Raw genomic sequence first — 23,174 nt, 5'->3', positions numbered from 1 at the left:
GGCACCAAAACCATAATTTTACGGTCGAGTTAAAGGAGCTAAGAAGCAAGGTTGAAGATTTGGAGGTGGCATTGCATGACGGTGAACTCCGGGTTGAGCAGCTCAAGGCGCAAGAGGATTATCTGAGGGGAGAGCTACATCAAGCTAAAGAACAGGTCAGAAAAAGGGATCATGTCATTGGTGAAGCCATAGCTCAGATTCGAGAGGTTGCTGAGTATGTGCAAGACTTGGCAATTCGAGCTGACGTATTGAGTCTGATGTATTCATCATCGTCGGATGTAGGACGAAAGTTAGCCCTCTTATTAGATAGAGTTAAAGCTTTGGGCCTTAGGGCGAAATCGTATTTGTAATCCTCTTATATGTAAAGATATTCTTTTTCTAAATAAAATTTTCTAAATGAAGTTGAACCAGAATCGATATTCTTTTTGCATTCATGCATTTGCATCTCATAACATTGTATCACATCATTTGCATTCAAAGTTATAGAAAGACCCTGATTAGTTAAAGTTTACTTTCCAGAGAGGTAGAAAAGAGAGAGGTAGAAAAGAAAATCTGGAAATCACACATCCTTACGTCACTCGTACTAAAACTAAGAACATGGATCAAAGGTTTGAGCAATTACAAAAAGATATGCAAGATCAAATGCAAGAGCAGTTGGCCAAAATACAGAATGAAATAAGGGAGCAAATGCTAGAGGCTCAGAGAAACAAGATGGTTGAAATGGCTCAGCTGCTAAGAGTCACTGATAAAGGAAAAGCTCCCATGGCGATCACTGAAGAGGATAATGAAGGACCTCCTCCGGGTTTTACTCCGCCTCATGTGCCCCTGCAAACCGAGGCACCTCCTAGAAGGCCATCTGTCACAGCAAGGCCTTAATATGGGCTAGTGGATGCTAGAATCCCCATAAATTTCCCATCTAGGTTGAGAAATAATTTGGGTGATAGCTCGATCAACCCTATTACTCCTGATCTGGATTTAATGGAGAAGGAAAGAATGGCCAGTGAATCCTCAAAACAATTGGAAGATCGTTGCAGGTGGTTAGAGGAGAAGTTTAGGGTTTTAGAAGGCGCTGGCAATCATCATGGGATTGATGCCAAAGACTTAAGTTTGGTTCCAGATTTGGTGCTTCCTCATAAATTTAAGATGCCAGAGTTTGAAAAGTACAATGGGACTACTTGCCCAGAGGCACACATAACAATGTTTTGTAGAAGAATGACTAGTTATGTGAACAACGATCAACTATTGATCCATTATTTTCAAGACAGCCTAGTGGGAGCGGCGGCTAGGTGGTACAATCAGTTGAGCCGTGCAAGAATCAGTTCATGGAGAGATCTTGCACAGGCTTTCATGCAACAGTATAACCCTGTGACTGATATGACGCCAGATAGGATCACACTTCAAAACATGGAGAAAAAACCTAATGAAATTTTTAAGCAATATGCACAACGATGAAGGGAGGTGGCAATGAAGTACAACCACCATTATTAGAAAAGGAAATCACCATGTTATTTATTAATACTTTGAAGGCGTCATTCATCACACATATGATTGGAAGTACCACAAAAAGTTTCGCGGATATAGTTATGGCGGGTGAGATGATTGAGAATGCCGTGAGAGGCGGTAAAATCGAGGGGGAAGTGGCTAAAAGATCAGCCCCAAGGAGAAAGGACAATAAGGTGAATAGTCTCAACTCGAGGGCAATCATAGTTGGTCAACCCAAAGCAGCTATGGTCAAACAACAAAATACCCAAAGACAGGAATCGAGCATAAGACAGAATTCGGAAAGAATGCAATTTACGCCTATCCCTGTGACGTATCGTGAGCTTTATCAAAGCTTGTATGATGTACATGCCATTGCTCCATTTCACTTGAAACCACTACAGCCACCGTACCCCAGATGGTATGATGCAAATGCTAAATGCGAATATCATGCGGGAATACCGGGGCATTCGATCGAAAACTGCACAGGATTCAAGAAAGTCGTGGAGAGGCTTATCAACATGGGGGTTGTGAAATTCGACAGTACCCCTAATGCCGAAAATCCGTTACCGGATCATGGCAATCAATGAGTGAATGCCATTGATGAAACAAAGAAAAGAAAAATCAAGGAAGACATTGCTGAGGTGAAGACACCTATGAAGGTAATATGGGAGAAGATGGTGAAGAGAAGTATACTGACCTCTAGAAAAGGAGGAGAAGGAATAGAGAACCATTGTGAGTTCCATGGGGAAGTGGGTCATATGATCCAAAATTGTGAAAAGTTTAAGGTCATGGTATAAGGCCTTATAATTAACAAAGAGTTGCAGGTTTCTGAAGGTGGTTCTTATGAAAGACAAATATGTGTGCTGGAGAATGAACGACAAAGAACCAACCAACCGAGAATTATTATTTCCTTGCCAGGGAATAATGAGGAGGGGTCACAAACTAGGCCCAAAATAATTATCCGTAAACCCAATCCTTTCTCTTATAAGGATGACAGAAGGGTGCCATGGAGCTATGACTGCAATATAACAATACCTGAGAGGGAGAGTATAGCTAGCGCATCCAGGGGCACGCAAAATAAAGGTTCTCATACACGAAGTGGGAAACATTATGACGGGGGGAATATCAGAGTAGAGCCCGCAAAGACGAAAGATGTCAAGGCTGAAAGGGAAAAGGAAACTGAAGTACTCATCAATGAGCCGTCAAAGGAGGAAGAGGCTAAGGAGTTTTTAAAATTCCTGAAACATAGCGAGTATAGCATGGTCGAGCAGTTGCGCAAGCAACCGGCGCGTATATCAGTGTTAGCCCTACTCTTGAGCTCTGAGGTGCATCGAGATGTGTTGTTAAAGGTGCTTAACGAAACATATGTTACCCATGACATATCCATTAACAAGCTAGACCGGTTAGTAAACAACATCAGTGCTGACAATTTCATTTATTTTAACGATAATGAAATTCCACCTGGGGGCATAGGGTCAACCAAAGCCCTACACATCACTACTCGGTGCAAAGGATACACACTTCTAAGTGTACTCGTGGATAATGGGTCTGTTTTGAACGTCCTGCCACTATCCACCTTGAACAGATTGCCCATTGACAGTTCGCATATGAAAACGTGTCATAATGTGGTAAGAGCCTTTGATGAAACTGAAAGAAAAGTAATGGGACGAATTGACATCCCTCTGGAGATTGGGCCGAATACGTATGAAGTTGATTTCTAGTAATGGATATCAAGCCCTCCTACAATTGTTTATTAGGGAGACCATGGATACACTCGGCAGGAGCGGTGCCCTCTTCATTGCACCAAAAATTAAAGTTAGTGACAGATGGTCGCTTAATAACCATCAATGCGGAAGAGGACATCATAGCGACAGTTACCAGCAAGGCCCCTTATGTTGAGGCAAATGAAGAGGCTATTGAATGTTCTTTCCGCTATTTAGAGGTCATTAATGCCATCTTCATTTTGGAAGGAAGTAAAGTGCTGGTACCCAAAATGTCTGAAGCTACAAGGATGGCCCTACAAATGATGATGGGGAAAGGAGCATTGCCAGGAAAAGTGCTAGGAAGATAGTTGTAAGGAAGGGTTCAAATCCCAAAACTGATTGAGAAGAAGGACCGCTTTGGCTTGGGCTTCAAGCCAGACCACAAGCACAAGAGGCAGGAAATAGAGAAGCGCCAAGCGAGAAGAAAGGCGCGTTTGAATGGAAGAGAAGTGGAGTGGGAACCGATGACATTCCCACCTATATCCAAATCCTTCAAATCAGGAGGACTGCTGATAAAGGAAAGTCATCAAGTTAATGCTGTGCACAATGAAGGATCGGAGCAAAGAAGCCTCGAGGACATTCGCCCTTACGAACCGGGGAGCTCTCTGAATAATTAGACTGCAGAAGACCTTCCTATAGTCTTTAGGAATTTTTCAGAGTAATTTTTCAAAACATGTCTGTTACACTAGGGCCTAGGAGTAGTAAGATTATATTCGTGAAATAGGCTTATGTTCATCTATAATTATTTAAATAAAACATAACTTTTTATAAATTTAAACGAGTATCGTTCTATTTTTATCGACCAATATTCCTTCAAATTCTAGCAATTCTTATTCTTTTATTCATAGCACATAAACAATCATTCTTTGATTCATTCATTCTTTGTATATTCTTTCATACCCCCACAGGTTCCTAGATATCAATGATATGAGCGCTGATACTACAGCTCCTAATTTCTCTAGCGAGCAAGACATGTGTTTAGAGGAACCTCAGGATTTTGAAAATGTTCAGGATTGTGACGTATCTCTCAATCTGTTAAGAATGGTTAAGCAAGAGGAGAAACAAATCATGCCACATGAGAAAAAGGCAATAGAGAATATAGCCCTAGAGAAAGGGAAGGAGTTGAAAATCGGAACCCTAATTGGCGTGGACACAAGGCATGGTCTGATTGAGTTGCTTCGAGAGTTCAAGGATATCTTCGCCTGGTCATATCAGGATATGCCTGGATTGAGTATTGACATTGTGGTACATCGTCTTCCGATAAAACAAGATTGTAAGCCAGTCCAACAGAAGTTGCAAAGAATGAGGCCAGATATCGTTTTGAAGATAAAGGATGAAGTCAAGAAATAGTTTGATGCAGGATTCTTGCAAGAAGTGAAGTACTCCGAATGGGTAGCTAACATTGTGCCAGTCCCCAAGAAAGATGGAAAAGTACGAATATGTGTTGATTACAGAGACTTGAACAAAGCAAGCCCAAAAAATAATTTTCCTTTACCCCACATTGATACTTTAGTAGATAACACAGCGGGATATTCATTGTTCTCCTTTATGAATGGTTTCTCAGGATACAACCAGATAAAGATGCATCCAGAGGACATGGATAAAACCACCTTTATAACCTTGTGGGGCACCTTTTGCTATAAAGTAATGCCATTTGGACTAAAAAATGCAGGGGCAAGTACCAAAGGGCCATGGTGAACTTGTTCCATGACATGATGTATAAGGATATTGAGGTATACGTCAATGATATGATTGCCAAGTCCCGTACGGAAAAAGAGCATATTGAGGTCTTGAGAAGATTGTTTGTAAGGTTGAGAAAATTTCAGTTGAAGCTCAATCCAGCAAAGTGTACCTTTGGAGCCAGATCCAGAAAGTTGTTAGGCTTCGTAGTCAGTGAAAAAGGAATTGAAGTCGACTCAGACAAGGTCAGAGCCATACGAGAATTACCTCCACCACGTACTCAAAAAGAAGTTCGAGGATTCCTAGGAAGGTTGAATTACATTGCTCGGTTCATTTCACAACTAACCGAGAAATGTGATCCTATCTTTCGCCTCCTCAGAAAGCACAATCAAGGTATTTGGGATGGGGAATGCCAGAATGCTTTTGAAAAGGTCAAGCAGTATTTGTTGAATGCTCCGGTATTGTCTCCACCCAGCCCAGATAAACCATTAATACTGTACTTATCGGTGTTCAGTAATTCTATGGGATGTGTGCTTGGCCAGCATGATGAGTCAGAGAAAAAGGAGAAGGCAATTTATTATCTCAGTAAGAAGTTTACTAACTGTGAGATGAGATATTCACCAATCGAAAAGTTGTGTTGTGCGCTGATTTAGACAACTCGGAGATTAAGACAGTACATGCTACACCATACCACTTGGCTCATCTCAAAACTTGATTCGTTGAAATACATGATGGAGTCAAAAGCTCTAAATAGGAGAATTGCGAGATGGCAAATTTTACTTTCGGAGTTTGATATAGTCTACATAAGTCAGAAGGCTATAAAAGGAAGTGCGATAGCGGACTTCTTGGCTAGTAGGGCTCTAGAGGATTATGAGCCACTAAACTTCGATTTTCCAAATGAGGAGTTGATGTGTATAGCAATAACTGAAAATTCTTCTTGGAGGCTCAATTTTGATGGAGCTTCTAATGCAGTCGGAAATGAAATTGGGGCAGTCTTGGTATCTCCGAATGGCGATCATTATCCTTTTATGTGCAAGTTAGACTTTGATTGCACAAACAATATGGCTGAATATGAAGCATGCATCATGGGACTTCAAGCAACTATAGAGCGAGGTATAAAAACTCTAGAAGTATATGGGGATTTGGCATTGGTTGTTTATCAGCTTAGAGGTGAATGGGAGACAAGGGACCCTAAATTGATTAGTTGTCGAAAGGTAGTTTTGGGGTTACTTGAGGAATTTGATAACATCACCTTCAATTATCTCCCACGAGACAAAAATCAAATGACAGATGCTTTAGCAACCTTGGCCTCAATGATCAAGGCAAATAAAGAAGAAGAAATGAAGCCAATTCAAATGAATGTTTATGAGGCTCCAGCTCATTGTTGTAACATTGAGAGGGAGGGAAATGACAATAACCCCTGGTATCAAGATATATTGCGATACGTGAGAGATCGTAAATACCCTGAACAGGCCAATGAAAATGACAAACAAACCTTGAGGAGGTTAGCTTGCGACTATGTTTTAGACGGAGATATCCTGTACAAAATATGAAAAGACCAAGTACTTTTGAGATGTGTCGATGCTGTGGAAGCTAAGTTAATTCTAGAAGAAGTTCACGAAGGTGTATACGGGACGCATGCAAATGGGTTCACGATGGCAAGGCAAATCATAAGGTTTGGCTATTATTGGGCCACTATGGAAGAGGATTGCATCAGTTACACCAAGAAATGCCATAAGTGCCAGATTTATAGGGATAAAATTCATGTACCACATTCACATTTGCATGTTATAACTTCTCCATAGCCCTTTTCCATGTGGGGCATGGATGTTATTGGACCAATATCACCGAGAGCTTCGAATGGACATCGGTTTATCTTTGTAGTAATTGACTACTTCACAAAATGGGTAGAGGCTGCTTCTTATGCGAATGTTACTAAGTCAGCTATGAGTCGATTCTTGAAGAAGGAGATCATTTGTCGGTATGGAATGCCTGAGAAGATCATATCCGATAATGCATTGAACCTAAACAACAAAACGATAGCAGAAGTTTGCGACCAGTTCAAGATTAAGCATCACAATTCTTCCCCCTATCGTCCAAAAATGAATGGGGCGGTAGAAGCTGCCAACAAGAATATTAAGAAAATAGTGGGGAAGATGACTGAGACCTATAGAGATTGGCATGAGAAGTTACCGTTTACACTCCTGGCCTATCGAACATCTGTCAGAACCTCTACTGGGGCAACTCTATTCTCGTTAGTTTACGGGATGGAAGCAGTATTACCTATTGAAGTAGAAATACCTTCTCTTCGAATTTTGACAGAAGTAAAGTTAGATGAAGCTGAGTGGGTTCAATCCCGGTATGACCAGTTGAACTTGATTGAAGAAAAGAGGTTAAAAGCCATTCGACATGGTCAGATGTATCAGAAGCGAATGATGCGAGCTTATGACAAGAAAGTTTGACCAAGAGAATTCCATGAGGGAGACCTTGTACTGAAAAAGATCCTTCATATTCAAAAGGATTTTAGAGGAAAATGGATGCCGAATTGGGAAGGGCCGTATGTTGTAAAGAAAGCTTTCTCCGGTGGTGCATTGATCTTAGCAGAAATGGATGGGAAAAGTTTACCTAATCCATTAAACTCAGACTCAGTTAAAAAATACTTTGTCTAAAGAAGAAGAGAATCTAAGGTGAAAACCCGCAAAGGGCGCCTTGAGAAAAAAATCAAAAACGGAGAGGCCAAGGTGAAAAACCGCAAAAGGCACCTTGTGACCAAAAGGTTTTTGAGTTGAAAACCTGTAAGGGCAGCTCAGATTTTGAAGAGTAAACAGTAATCTTGTTACAAAGAGCGAAGAATGCTACAAATCGGGGCATCAACAGAGTATTTGGGATCTTTTAAACACATTTTGAACTCAAGAAAGACTTCATGGAGCTGGTGTATAGGCACTCAAGCGGTGATATCTGGAGGATCTAACTTCTATCTTGTTTTCCATCTTTAGATTCTATTCCTTCCTAAAGATAGACCTTTAGATTAATTTCCTTTGTATTCTTTCTTCTTAATTCATTCAAATCCAATTATTCTTAAAGATTTATTCATCTTCCATGTTGCATTGAAATAATGATAGATGAATTAAATATGTTTACAAACGAAGTTTGGCGCATTACTCTGAAATTTCTAGACAATATAAGAAACTAAAACAGGACAATTGTTCGAGAAATTCACGTAAGTAAAGGATGAAGGAACTCGAGGAATTTCTTTCATACAGTCTAAAGGGAAAATGAACAAAATCAATGATTCAATTTTAAGAAAAGATTGTTTTACAAACATCCTCAGCGGATCGTAGCATTGGAGGAAGGGTACAGGCCTACGGGCTGAGCGTGAATGAAGCTTTGAGAAAAGAAAGGCAAATGAAAGAATGAATGATAACGTTTAGGATAGGGGTCATATTCATGACATTTTGCATCATAACATGCTTAATTAGGAACATTTGACTCACTTCGAGCATGGCATCCTAATTATCAGGCATAATCATTCTACAGGATGACGCGCCTTAATCCCTTAAGCAGTAGGGTAATAGGCCGCAGCATAACAGATCTGGCCTTCAGATGTTATACTGAAGCAGATCCGAGATGGTTTGGCATCCTTGTGTTTACAAGGAGCAAATCGAAGACATAGCTGATTTGGCTTTCACGTGATTACGAGAAAGCAAATCTAAGATGATTTGTCGTCTCTGTATCGTCAGAGAACGAATCGAAGTTTGGCATCTTCACTTTGATGGAGAGCAGACACATAGCAGATCTCGCCTTCAGATGATTTCACTGAAGCAGATCCAATATGGTTTGGCATCCTTGTGTTTACAAGGAACAAATCGAAGACATAGCTGATTTGGCTTTCACGTGATTACGAGAAAGTAAATCTAAGATGATTTGTCGTCTCTGTATCGTCAGAGAACGAATCGAAGTTTGGCATCTTCGTTTTGATGGAGAGCAAACACATAGCAGATCTCGCCTTCAGATGATTTCACTGAAGCAGATCCAAGATGGTTTGGCATCCTTGTGTTTACAAGGAACAAATCAAAGACATAGCTGATTTGGCTTTCACGTGATTACGAGAAAGTAAATCTAAGATGATTTGTCGTCTCTGTATCGTCAGGGAACAAATCGAAGAAATAGATTTGGCGTCTCTGTAGTAGATAGGGGGCAGATCAAAGATAGCAGATATCGCCTTCCTGAGTTACAGTGAAGCAGATCGAAGATTTCAGCATGGCATCCCTGTGCTTATAGGGAACAAGTTGAAAAACAGCAGATTTGGCATCCCTGTGCTTATAGGGAACAGATCGAAGATAGCAGATCTGACATTCCTGTGCTTACAGTGAAGCAGATCGAAGATTTCAGCATGGCATCCCTGTGTTTATAGGGAACAAGTTGAAGATAGCAGATTTGGCATCCCTGTGTTTATAGGGAACAAGTTGAAGACAGCAGATTTGGCATCCCTGTGTTTACAGGGAACAGATCGAAGAAGCAGATCGAAGAACTCAAAACTCGGCAAGCCCGAGCAAAATTGGGTCTTTTTAGTCTTTGCTCTATTCCAGTTAACACAACAATGAGCAAAGAGGGGCAGCTGTAGAACCCATATTTTGCCCGGGCCTTAAAATAAATAAACCAAATTTTGAAAAAAAATGGGAATCGAGTTTAAAAAAAGAAAACGGGAGTCGCCACCAATCTTTTTGGGTGTGATTGGATCACCTTTAAAACATTTTGTTTTAAAATCATTAGTTTTGGTCCACGAAATAAAAGAACGGGTTCGGGAGTCGGTTACGTACGAGGAAGGATTAGCACCCTCGTAACGCCCAAAAATTGGTACCTAATTGATTATCAAATGTCTTTAATGTCGAAAGAAAAAAAAATTTAAGATGTAGTCCTCTTTAAAATATTTTAACTTTGAAAATTGGGATTCACTAGCGTCAAAGTATTGACATTAAGTTATCCCTTTTTTGAAATTCCTATCTCGAAACAGCAAAACGCTATATCCAATAAGTTAGGACATATTGCTTTGAAATTCCAAGATAGTGGCTTGCATTTAGAAAACCTCTAAAAACTTAGAAGGGTACTTAATTATTCGAATTCAACGAGAAAAGTGGCAACCCAATAAGTTAGGGCACTGCTTTCTCGAAATTTCCAAACACCAAGCATTGCCTTATTTGCAAAAAATCTTATTTTGAGGTAACAAATAAATGAATAAAACGAATAAAAAGATAATAACAAATAAGCTAGGAAATATTCGAGATTAAAAAAAACTAATAATAAATAAACAATCATTATGTAAGACTAAAGAATGATAGTATAGTGAAGATAATAATAATATTAATAGTAATAATACAAATAAAAATTTTGGAATGATGTGTGAAATTATATATATGTATGTTAATATATAGATAAGTAAACAATATATATAGTGAGTGAAGAGTAAAAGGTAAAACAAGTGTATTTAAAGAGTAATGGGTAAAAATATAATAATAGTGTAATAGTAGTAATAAAGTAATAGTATTAGAAATATACGATATATAATATTGAAGGTAAATACATAATATATACATATTAGAAATCATCATACTATTAGAAACAACTATTAATAATACTACATAAATAGATATATAGTAGTAGCATATACATGATATAGTTAAAAAATATATAAAGTAAGATAATATGGGAAATAAAAAAAATATATAAACGATATAATATTAGGGCATATGCAAAACAATAAAAATACAATATTAAAAGATATATATAATGTATACATAATATAATATTAAAATATTTACATGGTATATACATAATAATGTAAAAATAAACTATTAGTAATATTATAAATATATACATATAGTAGTAATAATAATATAAAGGTATTTCATATAAACAGGTATGCACGTGAAAAAAAAAAGAAAAGAGAAAAATAATAATTACAAAAGTATAAAATCAAAATAATATGTAGAAACATGTTTATTCTAAAAAGAATAACTGAAACTTAATTGAGAGAAGAAACAAAATCCAAGAGATAACTTACAAGTAAAACAAATTATTGAAACAGAATTTTGGACTAAAATTAATTGCGTATAAATGTCCGAGATCTAAAATTAAAAATGGCCCAAATCTTAAAATATTGCGCAAAGGGGGGCAAATTGAAATAGCACACAGACTGCAGGGCCAATTTAAAATAATATAAAACTTAAATATGGCCCGATTGAAGGCTAGCACAAAGGAGGGGACCAATTGCGCAAATTACCCAATTAAAGGTAACATGCATGGTCCCAAGCAAAAAAGTTGATTTCACTCCCCCATGCTACTTTGTTTTATTATTAATTAAAACTACTCCCCCATACTATTTTGTTTTATTATTAATTAAAACTATTCCCCCATACTATTTTGTTTTTTATTATTAATTAAAACCATTCCCCCATACTATTTTGTTTTTATTATTAATTAAAACCATACTTTATTTTCTCTTTTTTATCATAAAAAAAACCTTTTTTTTAAGAAAAAAAAACAACAAAAAAAAGAGTTAAAACACCACCTTATCACCCTACATTCATTTTTCAAAATAGAGAGAAGGCTCTCAACTCTCTCAACCTTTCCCCTCCTCCGGTCATCGGACCGGCCATCAACCGTCACGCAGGTCACCGGCCACCGACGGCGGCGCCGCCGTCCACGGTGACCGAAAAATCTTCCGAGGCCCTTTTTCACTTCTCTTCTCGAGTAGAGCCCGGATTTGGGGTTAAAATGACCCAAAAACCTTCAAAAATTAATGAGAAGCACCCTAGAACTCAAGAATCCATTCGGTTTCAGGCCACCGATCCTCGGCGGTGGCTTCCTCGGTCGTCCACGATGTTGGAAAACTGAACACCGGTAAGATCCTTCCCTCTTTCCCTTTTTTTTATATTTTTTACAAGTTTTTTTCTTTGTTAAAAATATTTGTAAAATAGATAAAACGAACGAATAGAAAGAAGATAAAAAAAATAAAAATAAGGACAAACACCTTTTGAACTTGTTTTCTCCTTATTTCTCCCAAAAGTCTCTGTAATACAACCCCCTCTAATACAATCTCTTCTCTCCCCAAAATACAGTCGATTCTTCCTCAAAATACCATCGATCCCCCCCTTTACAATCGGTTCTAGTATGGCCTTTATAGCCATTTACAAACTTTATTATATATATTTGTTATCTTTTCTTCTTCTTGTATGGCAGGCAAACGGTGATGGAGGCATGTGCCACTTGGTAGTGGTTGGAAGTGGGTGGTTGAGGCTTGCGGCTAGAGTTTCTAATTTCCGAAAATAGGTTGTGGGCTAGGGTTTCTAAGCTTTTGGGCTTCTTTTAGGTTTTAATTTTTGGCTGTAATTGGGTTGGTAGCTTTGTTTGTAAATGGACTTTTAATAGGCATTTTGATTTTTTTTTTCAAAATTTGGTTTATTTATTTTAAGGCCCGGGCAAAATATGAGTTCTACACCGATCAAGTAAGCTAGTTTCTTGATTGTTAAAACTTATTTAGCCATGCTTCTTCTTGTCATAGTTCCAGGTGATGTAGTTATCCACATGTTTCTTCCCCAACAAAGGGCTTTTTACAATTTGGAAGAGTTTTACGGTAACACACACTCGTCGAGCTGCCATCTGAAACCCGACCACCATTTCGCAGTTGAAAGCTGAGTCAACTCCTGAAGGAATCACTCACAAGCACTGGCTGATAGAGAACTCCTATGGTGGAGCTGTTTCTATCTGCAAGGTTCAGTCAGCACTACATTCTCATCGCCTCATGCCCTGCAGGCACTCTTACAGTAGGTGCTTCGATCGCAGGTAGGTATCATCATTCACTAATCACACGGATCAACATCAATTGGAATCAGCATCCTTACATGTTCGGCTTCTTGTACTCTTCTGGATAATGCCCTTAAATCATTTCCTTACTAGGGTTCATATATTTAACCAGTGCAAGCAGTTGCACCGTAAGGCTCAATTAGTTATAATGAATATCTTCATTGGTATTGTTTGTGTTTGTGGTGCCTAAATGTAGGTTAAGGCTGCAAACCTAACACTGGCTACCATTGAACGAGCTATAGTTAAATCCGACATGATAGACATATTCAAGAGTTGAACCGTCCACTTAACCCCGCTGAGACCCTAAACAAAGATTTACTAAATTTGAGCTAACCCATACACCTTGAAAACAACTATATATACCAATGAGCCTTTAATAAATATAATAACAGCAAAGGATATTCCTCAAAATAAGTAGATTTGTATCTGTAAAAATTGCGTCAACTGCCACTATAACAAGTCATCAAACTGAAAAGATCCCTGTTATTCCTCAATTTTTGTTTTCTCTACAAAATGAAAGCTGAAACATGGAGGGAACTCAAGAAACCAAAAAGAAATGAGCAATGGAAGAACCTTGAGACCACAAAGTGAAATTTACCTAAGAAGCTAACTATTCACATACAAATGTATTCTTTCCTTATAGTTTATACAGACATGTCTGTGAGCTGTCTTGTTTGCTAATTGATACAGTGAAAACCTTTTCAGTTTAGAAAGGGCTGGGGTTTCAACAGAACAATCCTGCTGTTTGCGTTGGAAATCCAGATTGATTTCTGCAGACCATACTCGGTCTGCAGACATGTTGTGGTGTTGTGTTCTGTTAGAATTAGCCGTTGAAGTACAACTCAAATCTGGTTTGGCAGAAAAGCTCATGTCATACATAACCTCCGAGTTGAAATCCTCCAAGAAGATCACCACAAATGAGCTCATTAAGGATAATTGCACAAAAGGGAACTACATTCCGTTTCCTGCAGACAATATATATATAACTCATTCAGTTAACAGCATTCAGATCATCATCAGAGGAAAAAAGAAATTCAATGCACTTTAGCGTATATTAATGACGATTAAAAATGCTCGAGATAAATCTAGCAAAATTTTCATGGTGTTGGCAGAAACATAAACAGAGACTTACAGTTACAGTTTGCTGACTGTTGGCTGGCCTGTCCTGGTTCTGTCAGGCTTAAATCCATATCATGAGTTGCAGTCCAACCAGGTTCATATGCTTCAAGAAAACCAATCTTTGCCTTATTAGGTAAATCATGGGGATGAACAAATGGCACTCCCTGTGGCCACCCGATTTCCATTCTGATATTGGCACAAGGGCTATCAAGTGCATGAATGTGATTCTCACACTCTTTTAGGTTACAAAACCTTAGTTTGATTCCCTTTTTGTCCGCAATATCCTGAACCCTTTCCTTAAGGACACGTTGAGCCTCAAGCCGTAATCTCTTGGAAGGAGGCAGAGGTTTGCATCTTGTATTATTCTTCCTTCTTCTCATCAAGGGCTTCATAGATCCTGTACCAGCATTTCATTGATCCAAGGACCTGCTGTTAACAACTTCTCACTAAGGCTACATGGACAGAAAAATAATATAACAAAAACGATAATCCAACATCAAGAAGACTAAAATGTTATGGTCCAGATCAAACTATCGAAACCCCTATCTTGCCTGTATTTTTGGAAATTTTGGGGTCAAAACATTAATTCAACAATAATCCCGGTCCAGCATTCATGACTAATGAAGTGTATTGATAATACCCTTCACATTTCTAGGCATGATTTCTATTGTTCTTCACTTGGAGAACTAGCTAGACAATTGTGAAAATATTTTCCTATTATAGTCATTTTATTGCTTTGTCTAGGACCAAAACTGGTATAAGAAAATGCTGCATACATATTGAGAAATACTGCCTACCGTCTTGGGCAGTCGGGAAACTGAAGCTCTGGAAAGTGTTTCTATTAAAGAGCTGATCAGTTGGGTGAGATCTCTGCATGAAGTCATCAACTGGCACTGGAATCTGGAACTGAGCTTCAACCCCATGACCAGCTGCTCTCATCTCCGAGCAACTGAGACAGGTCATGGATTTGGGCATGAGTTTGAAAACCAAAGAGCATCGTCCATACATGTTACCCGGAATATTATTAATCTCTGTCCTATGCAGTGCAGGATTGACATAACCTGCAGTTGCTTGATAAAGTGCTAGTCCGGGATAAACGACAGCTTCTTGAGGACCAAGGTCCCCATCAACAAGAAACCACCGACCATGAAAATCTCTTACATGCAAACCTGCCTTATCCGACTTAACGACAGATATTAAGCTTTTATCAACCTGGTGATCATGGTCATGGAACATCATCAATTGACCATCATCCTGTGTTGTTAAATTGTGGTGTTGTGCCCCATGAAAAGAAGGCCTTGCATGACAGCACACAGATAATACCGAAGATGATACTTCTCTGCTTCTTAATGGTACGTTATCAAGTATTTCGGTAAACGGAGAGCTGCGCAAATTCAAGCAATAGCTCATAGCATCCAGTATCCCTCGTGCTGCCTTACCAAGCAAGCCAAATATGTCGGGCAAACCACCTGGAGGAAGCTCCATTGCATTACTGGGCTCTATAGGAGTTAAGCCTGGTCTATAATCATAAGTTTCTTGCCAAAGTTGCGGATCAGCATAGTAACCAGACGTTTTGCACCATTCACGAGAATCATTTGTGTGGATCATGTCCGCGGATGGGTATGCTTCCCTTTGTTGGAAGTAAAGGGGAGCAGAATCTAAACTGGATCTCAAAAGAGCTGCATCAGCAGCTGGAAACTGAATGACAGCAGCTGAATATTGAGCAAAAGATTGTGATAAAGTAGAGACTGACAGCTTGTAAGAGTCTGAAGGTAAGCCCTCTGAGGGTATGAGATCAGTAAGCTTTACACGACCCAAAGACGGCAGGCCATCATCACCTGCCATTAAATTCTACCAATGTATACCGGCTACCTACGTTTCAACAAACAATAGAAATTCAAAAGTGGCATCAATCAAAAGACCCTTAAGGCGAAATCTGTCATACAGTAAAATCTCCAAAATAGAACAAGCAAAATGATTCGAAAAACCGGATTAAACTCATTGCTAGCTCAATTTTAGTTCCTACAAATAGGTTAAGGAAACAAGAACAGTCAAGCTATCTTCTTGCAGATGAAACTATAATTTTCTTCATTTCATAGCTACCACAATTCAAGCTGGTTTTTTTATACCAATTGGTAGGATATATTTGATAGTAAATTAAAAACCATAATTTTTTCTCTTTTTTTTGAACACATTCATGCGTGAGAAACTCTAAACAGATCCAGAAAAAATCATATAATTCATCCTATCACAAAACATATAACAGCCAAAAAATGAACTTTGCTTTAAATTCTGAATTTTTACAATATTAAAAAAAACCAATTCATAACATCAAAAATTAACAGAAATAAATGCCCAGATACCTGTAAAAAAATTTAAAAAGGAAAAAAAACCCCAAGAAACTTCCAATTTGGTTTTGTGAAAAAATAAAAAGAACTTGCCTTTGGTTGAACGAATTGCCTTCCTTCAACTTCTACAGTGAATTCAAAGCTGAAAGGCTAAAAAGTTGTGATTATGAGCAGCAAGAGAGGTAAAATGGAGACGGTATTTTCTCGGGAGAACAGAAAAAAAGCACCTTTTTTTCCCTTTTGCTTCATAAAATGTACTCGGTTAGGTTTGGGCTTTGAAGATTACAGGTCCAGATCTTTGATTTATATTTTATATTATCTCAGTATTCTCATATATTCATTTATTTTGATATGTTTTAAAAAAAAATCTTAAATTTAATATATCAATAATTCATATTAAATATATTTTATTAATTTTTTATTGGTGCAATGTACGATTTTATGTATTAATTAAATTATATCAAATTATTTATTATTAAAAAAAAGTGTACCATTACACTAATTAAGGAATTAAAACAAAGGAATATATATGTATAACAATTTTCCCAATTTATTTATTTATTTCATTATCACTGTCTAGTGTTATGTTGTAAAACTTTTTATTTTCATTTTTCTAAAAAGATTACTAAACAATTATGTTAACAAATTGTTTTTTTAATTATTGTGGTTTAATTTAATTTTTAAGTAATTATTTAAATTATTATATTTATTTTTTTAATTAATTTTTATATATTAAATTAGTTATAATTTTTAATAAAATAAATGAATAATTTTGAATTATGTGAAGTTCTGTGAATAGTTTTCAATAGGAGAAAACATTGATTTCCTTGAAGTTTTCAATTTGTATGAAGTCCAAATTTGTTTCATTGATGCTTTGAAATAATTATGATATTTTCTTTTAACCAATTCTGGTTTAAAATTTTTAATTAATAATCATGTAGTGAAAAAAATGTTTAAATGAATAAATCACTATTATTTTAATTTTAGTTATAGACATTTATTATTTTATAATAATATTTCAAAACACATGTTTATCAAATTCTGTTAAATATATATATATTGTAATTTTAAAAATATTAAATAAATTTAATTTAGTGAAATTAAATATTTAATAATTTATTTTTTAGGAAAAAAATAAAATTAACGTAAAATCTAAGACCCTGCAAATATATTTGATATAATTGCTAAAATTATTAAATATTTGAGATAATTAAAATTATCAAATATATTTTTTCAAACATAATTAAAATTATTTTCTATTTATTAAAATAAATAAATAACACAATTATCAGGTGTCAACAAAATAGATATACCGCATGATAAAAAATTAAATTGTCCGCATCAACCGAAGGTCTAAAACATTATAATATTATATATATATATTCATATTCATATACAAAAATTAAATATAAATAATAAAGTTTGAATAAATCATAAAACGAGCAAATATTTTGATTTTATCTTAAATTAAGCTCTTTTAAAAGTGAAACTTTAACCAACTCGAGTTAAATTTTGAGCCTTAAATTACGAGTCGAGTCGAGCTATTTAAAAGGAAACAAAAACTTTACTCAATCACTAATTTACTGAGGTTAACTCGACCTAGTAAGTTGACAAAGTTAAAAGAAGCACGTACAATTTGCAGCCTTAACTCACTTGATTAGAGTTATAGGACTGCAACCCATATCCAACTACAATGGTGGGTCTCAGTTTCCCACCAGCTCAATCTCCAAAAAAAGTTCACTTTGGTTCTTCGGTGCTGGTTGAAGCTTCGGAACGTCTCCGCTTGGCTTCGTTGTCACCCAAATGCAACGAAACACAAAGGTCTTCATCGCAGCCGTTCCTTAAGGATGCTAGATTTTCGGAGACAACTTTGTCAGAGAAGTTTTTGTGTAAGGGAGACCGTCCGATGAAGCTTGGAATGAACTGGTGTTCTATGCTAGGACCAGCATTGATACCATCTTCCAAATGAAACTCTGTTTTTATTGTTGATGGATTCGTTTCCGGGCTGTTGCAGTCTACTTCTAATGGGATATGCTGAATTTGAAAACCCAATGGCTCAAATTTGTTTTCGCTTTTGTCCTTTAGAAGAGCTCTATCCGGGGTCGAAGAGTCCCCAACCGTTGAGGCTATAGCTGCTGCTGAGGCAGCTCTTTGTTCTTGCACTGCTTCTGTAAATAAAAATAAATGAAGTAACATTAGGAACAAGTTGTGAAGTCCCATAGCAAGTTTGTATGGTGCATGCCTACCGATGAATATGGCTTTTCGTAGCCTAAAGACCGTAATTGAAGTGTAAGTTCAATTTCCAGCATTATATTCGGATATTCGTCCATCACACGGTTCTGTCTCTCTTGGTCTATCTTGCCAAAGAGAACTCTTAAATTAAAGAGGAAATACGACAGACACGCTTAAACTAAGATTACTCACTCAGAAACGAAGAGAATATGCATTCAAACTAAAGGCCTTTAGTCATCTTTATGATCAGCACAACAATAACACGGTTAAGGTTAAAAAATTCAGTCATGGCATCAAAGAGACAGTTCAAATCATTCTACACATCAAGGCATCTTCTCAGAATTGATAAAATGCTAAAAGAAGTGTTTCGGAAGGGACAAACCTTTAAGCCCTTCCTCCGTTATGATGATATCAAGCTCGAGGAGGTTGAGCAGTCGCCCGAGATCAACCCCACTGGTCCAATTTTCGGGTGGCTGTCCAACTTTTAGCTTAAGTCTGCCCCGGTTAGCAGTTCCACCCCATATAATTCCTATTGGCCTTGGCTTCTCCCCGTTTTCACCCTTCATTATGATGAGGCTTCCACTATCACCTTCAAGGTCGAAACTTTGCTGATTCTCGCCAACGACAAGAAAATCAGTTAAGAAGCATATGCCTTTCTCATCATTATATTCAAGGGCATAAGCTAATACGGTTCCCGATGTTAAGCCAGAACTCCTTCCAACCTTCATAACGTGCTTACCAATAAGGCTACCGATTGAAAACTGCAAATCAATAACCTTGACATCACCAATCTCACCAACACCTTTAACAGATGTAGTAACAGTGGACATATCAAAATCATCAGCAAAAGGGATAAATGCGCCATCTGCTCTGACAAATGTTTCTGCAAGTAAACGGAATTGTTAGGAACATGACTGAAAACCAATCAAGATGTGAACAATGACGGACACTAGGAAAACCTGCTTAGTAGATCTAATGGCAAACATGAAAGAGGATAAGGAAACAACTTGCAATAAAAACCAGAACCCAATGTGATATCCCCACCCCCACCCCCTTAGTTTGCACTTGAGACCTACATGTTGGAGTTTCGAGACTTAACCATTGATGTCTCCTAGAGAACAGGAGCAAATGATGTATCAACCGGCAAATACACCATCCAAGTAAAAAGTGGGAGCTCCTCATTTAATCAACTAGTCCAATGACATAAACAAAAAAGAATCCCAATGAGGTCCAATTTCAATAGAGCCATAACTACTAATCATATTCCAAATAGTGCAAAGGCATTGACAAGATACATAACTAAAAAGATCTTGAGACAAATAGGTCATGGAAGTTAAAATAAAAGCAAGGTAAAAAAATCCCGTTTCAAGCGCAAAATTAAAGAAACATGAAGAAGGAAGCAAAGCACAAAACATATCCGCCCACCAACCAAAAGTAACGGTGTAACAATAACCAAACATTGGCACGAAGATTTTAATGAACCAACAGTATTGGATAGGTTTCTAAAGGAAATGAGAATGACATCTTTAAAAAGCTTACTAGGATAACTTCAAAACAGTTAAGTGGTTTGTTCATGTTGCAGCATAAGCTTCAAAATGAAATCAAAAAGAGAATTAGTGCAACTCGAGTTATCATAAAATCCTTACCTGGGTTCGTTCCGGCAAAAATGCCATACCAAAGATCATCTGTGATGAATGAAGTAGCTCTCTCCACTGCACCAAGATATACACCAGGACCAAGTGTTGGAGGCAAAGGATGGAACATTTTTTGATTTGGGTAGTCCAAGTCAACTGCAACATGACGATTTGTAAGAAACCCAACTTGTCGGCTGCCAGTTTGACTTTTCACAATAGCACCCAAAGTCCCATAAGTTTCCTGATTAGCTACCTGAGGTGAAAAAAGCAATAGTAATGGTGTACATGAAGATTTATGAGACATGAAACAAAATGAACAAAAAAGGGATGTGAAATGGTCGATAAAGTTTTACATGTCAGTCATCTAAGACTTCGCTGAAGAAGATTTCTTAGTCACTAATTGTGAACACAAACATATTGCCCAGATATATAAAGTAACATGTGATTTTTTTAATCACTGATGATAATACCATATAGGACTAGAGTTGATCTAAAGCTTAATTCGGATGATCAAAGTTCTCAAACATTCTTGTACACCAAAGAAAATCTACCAACTACCATACATCGGGAAAAAACAGTGCAAGGCAACTTGAAAATACCTGAGAACCTGAGCCAATATGCGGATCACCCCCACGCAAATCATCCACAATCTCTGTGTACAGCTGCTCCTTGGGTGCTGGCTCAGGCGCACCGAAATATGAGAACTCCACAACATCCACATCACACCACACTCCTCCTGGTCCCTGATTAAAATATTTAACACTTATTTTATCAGCATATTGAACCAGATTCCAACTAAAAGGGGTTGAAACAAGATAAAACCAGAGTGTAATAAGAAAGGAAAAGGTAAAAGAATATAAGTAACAGAGGAAACGGGGAAGGATAGGAAGTCAAATTGAATAACCTCTAAGGCTGTAGGTAAACATTGGATGGGACTGAGCCATTGCTTGTCAACTTTCCTGGAGACGAAAACAAGGATAGCTGGTATGTCAGTGAGCACACCCTTTTTAATACGAAAACCAATCGCTGTCCCAAGACTGTAGCATCTCAAAATCTTGCTATGAAATGCTCTTATGGTCATTAGCTCGAGTAATGTTGTTGCTTGTTGCCCTTTCGGCAACCGACCAAGAGTCTCAGGCAGAACTCCTTTCTGTAGATTAGCAAAATAGTTTGCCCTCTCTTCAGCAGCATCGTTTAACCTGCTGGATGTCGGCCATGAAAAGTAAGGAGCATTGTTATCACTGTGCTGTCCAGCCGAAGCAAAAGGCTGAAGTGTCGGTGAACTAAATGAAGGAAGATGAGGATGACAGCAGCAGGTTCTTTCAAAATCCAAAGCCGATTCCTCTGATGGTGTTGAACCGGAGCAACGACCCCTCATATTAAGTCTAGATCGGTCCATCGTTTGGACTGGCTAAACAGATAATGCAGTGAAACACCTGGAAACCATAATAAATGACAATGACTCAATATACACAAGCATCTAAGCAGGCAGTTAGACTATGATTTACAAATAAAAGATTACCCTTTCTTTCTGATTCAAACCCTGAAAGAATAATAACATGAAAGGCCAAATGTAACGACGGGAATTTTTTTTCACTTCAATTCAGCCTTGTTAATTTTAGATATAACATGAAAATATGATAAGCGCCACATACTAAACATAGAAAACAGTTAATAAGCACAACATCAACATGATATGTTTAATATAAATCATATTCTTGTCTAGGACACGTTAAATTTCTTCATTAATGAAACTAGATATTGCCACCATTGTATGTTGAAAAATGATTTTTTTTTTATTTTGATTTTTTTTCTAAAGAAAATTATAATTTAGGTCACTTAACTTTTTGAATAAATTTTTTGAGTCATAATTTTGAAATTTTTCATATTAAATTATTTGCTTATAATTTGAATAACTTATCATTGGGACTTCTAGTCAAATTTACTTTTTTTAGAAAGAAAAATATATAAAATTAAGAGTTCTTCATCATGATCAAAGTGTTTACACACTATTTGCTATTACTAATGGAGAATAATATACAATGAATTTAGACCCCCCACCCCCCGTAAATTTTTTTTCATTTTTTCCGAAACATATTTATGCACGTAAAACTCTAATCAAAATTCGAAAGAAAATCAAATAATTCATCCTATTACAAACCATCAAAATTTCCATTCTTTCTAAGAAACAACAGCCAAAAAAAAAAGTGCAGTTGCTTTTAAATTTGATTTTTTAAAAAAGAAATTCTCAATTCATAAAATCAAAAAAAAAACAAATACCAAAAACCTTAATAAATAAATAAATAAACAAAACTGAAGAGATTGACTTATGAAGGAAAAAAAGAACTTGCCGTTGTTTGAGCGAAGAGCCTTCCTTCGTGTTCTACAGCTGAAACTGTGACTGTGGGCAACTAGAGTGGGAAAGGGAGATGGAATTTCCTCGGTAAAACAAGGAAAAAATAAAGCACTTTTTTTTTCCTTTTATTTATTCATAAAATGAGTTTAATGGCTATGGGCCTTGCTTAGAGCTAAGCCTCATTAATGTTTGAGCTTTGACATATTAACGTTAGTTCAATCCTAATTCGTCTCGAATTTATTGTTTTTAAAAATACTTTTCAACCTATAAATAATGTCAAATACATCATTCTTTTATAAAATACTCTTTAACCTCAATGCAAAACCTATAATTTATAAAATAAAAATAAAAATTGGAAAATCATTTTCATGATCAGAATCGTGTTTATCATCAAATTTTTGTAATATTTATACAGTATTTTGTATATTTTAATTTATAAAAATTATGATTTATATGTCATCTTTATATTTATTTAAATTAAATTTTGAAAAATAATTTATATTGATTACTTAAAAACATTTAAAATCCATATTTTGTATATCAAGATATTATTAGTAAATTATTTTTTTATATTTTATTATAATTTAAATCGATGTAAATAATTTATTTTTTTATGTACAACATTTTATTTAAAATAAACATTTTACCTTTTGAGAATAATTTTTACCAATAATATTAAATACTAAATGTTTTTAAT

The 23,174-nt window shown here is 36.6% G+C and overlaps 2 protein-coding genes and 1 long non-coding RNA gene across 4 annotated transcripts; 1 reads left to right on the top strand and 2 right to left on the bottom strand.

Annotated features, from left to right (window-relative positions):
* Positions 1-11,309: 11,309 nt before the first annotated feature.
* Positions 11,310-12,937, top strand: LOC107932684 (uncharacterized). Its single transcript, XR_001693470.2, has 2 exons — positions 11,310-11,825; positions 12,165-12,937. It is a non-coding gene; the product is annotated as an uncharacterized lncRNA (long non-coding RNA).
* Positions 12,938-13,253: 316 nt separating this feature from the next.
* LOC107932683 (uncharacterized) lies at positions 13,254-16,535 on the bottom strand. Of its 2 annotated transcripts, XM_041074244.1 has the most exons (5): positions 16,349-16,535; positions 15,661-15,779; positions 14,705-15,570; positions 13,921-14,304; positions 13,254-13,753 (listed from the first exon to the last, which is right to left on the bottom strand). In XM_041074244.1, coding segments are annotated over exons 2-5 (1,344 nt in total). In that variant the 5' UTR covers positions 15,753-15,779; positions 16,349-16,535; the 3' UTR covers positions 13,254-13,751. The 2 variants fall into 2 exon arrangements, with proteins under 2 accessions (XP_040930178.1, XP_016720230.2); XM_016864741.2 differs by having other exon boundaries at positions 14,705-15,779.
* A 1,220-nt stretch (positions 16,536-17,755) lies between these two features.
* Positions 17,756-22,629, bottom strand: LOC107932680 (protein NARROW LEAF 1). Its single transcript, XM_016864739.2, has 6 exons — positions 22,473-22,629; positions 21,026-21,557; positions 20,721-20,864; positions 20,134-20,374; positions 18,870-19,370; positions 17,756-18,423 (listed from the first exon to the last, which is right to left on the bottom strand). Exons 2-6 carry the CDS (start codon positions 21,518-21,520, stop codon positions 17,993-17,995), a joined length of 1,812 nt encoding a protein of 603 aa, XP_016720228.1. The 5' UTR covers positions 21,521-21,557; positions 22,473-22,629; the 3' UTR covers positions 17,756-17,992.
* Positions 22,630-23,174: the final 545 nt, after the last annotated feature.

The sequence above is a fragment of the Gossypium hirsutum genome, chromosome A01 (assembly GCF_007990345.1).
Source record: "Gossypium hirsutum isolate 1008001.06 chromosome A01, Gossypium_hirsutum_v2.1, whole genome shotgun sequence".
In the NCBI taxonomy this organism is placed as follows: Eukaryota; Viridiplantae; Streptophyta; class Magnoliopsida; order Malvales; family Malvaceae; genus Gossypium; species Gossypium hirsutum.
Note: the sequence above shows the minus strand (reverse complement) of the source record. Positions and strands in the feature narration are given on the sequence as shown.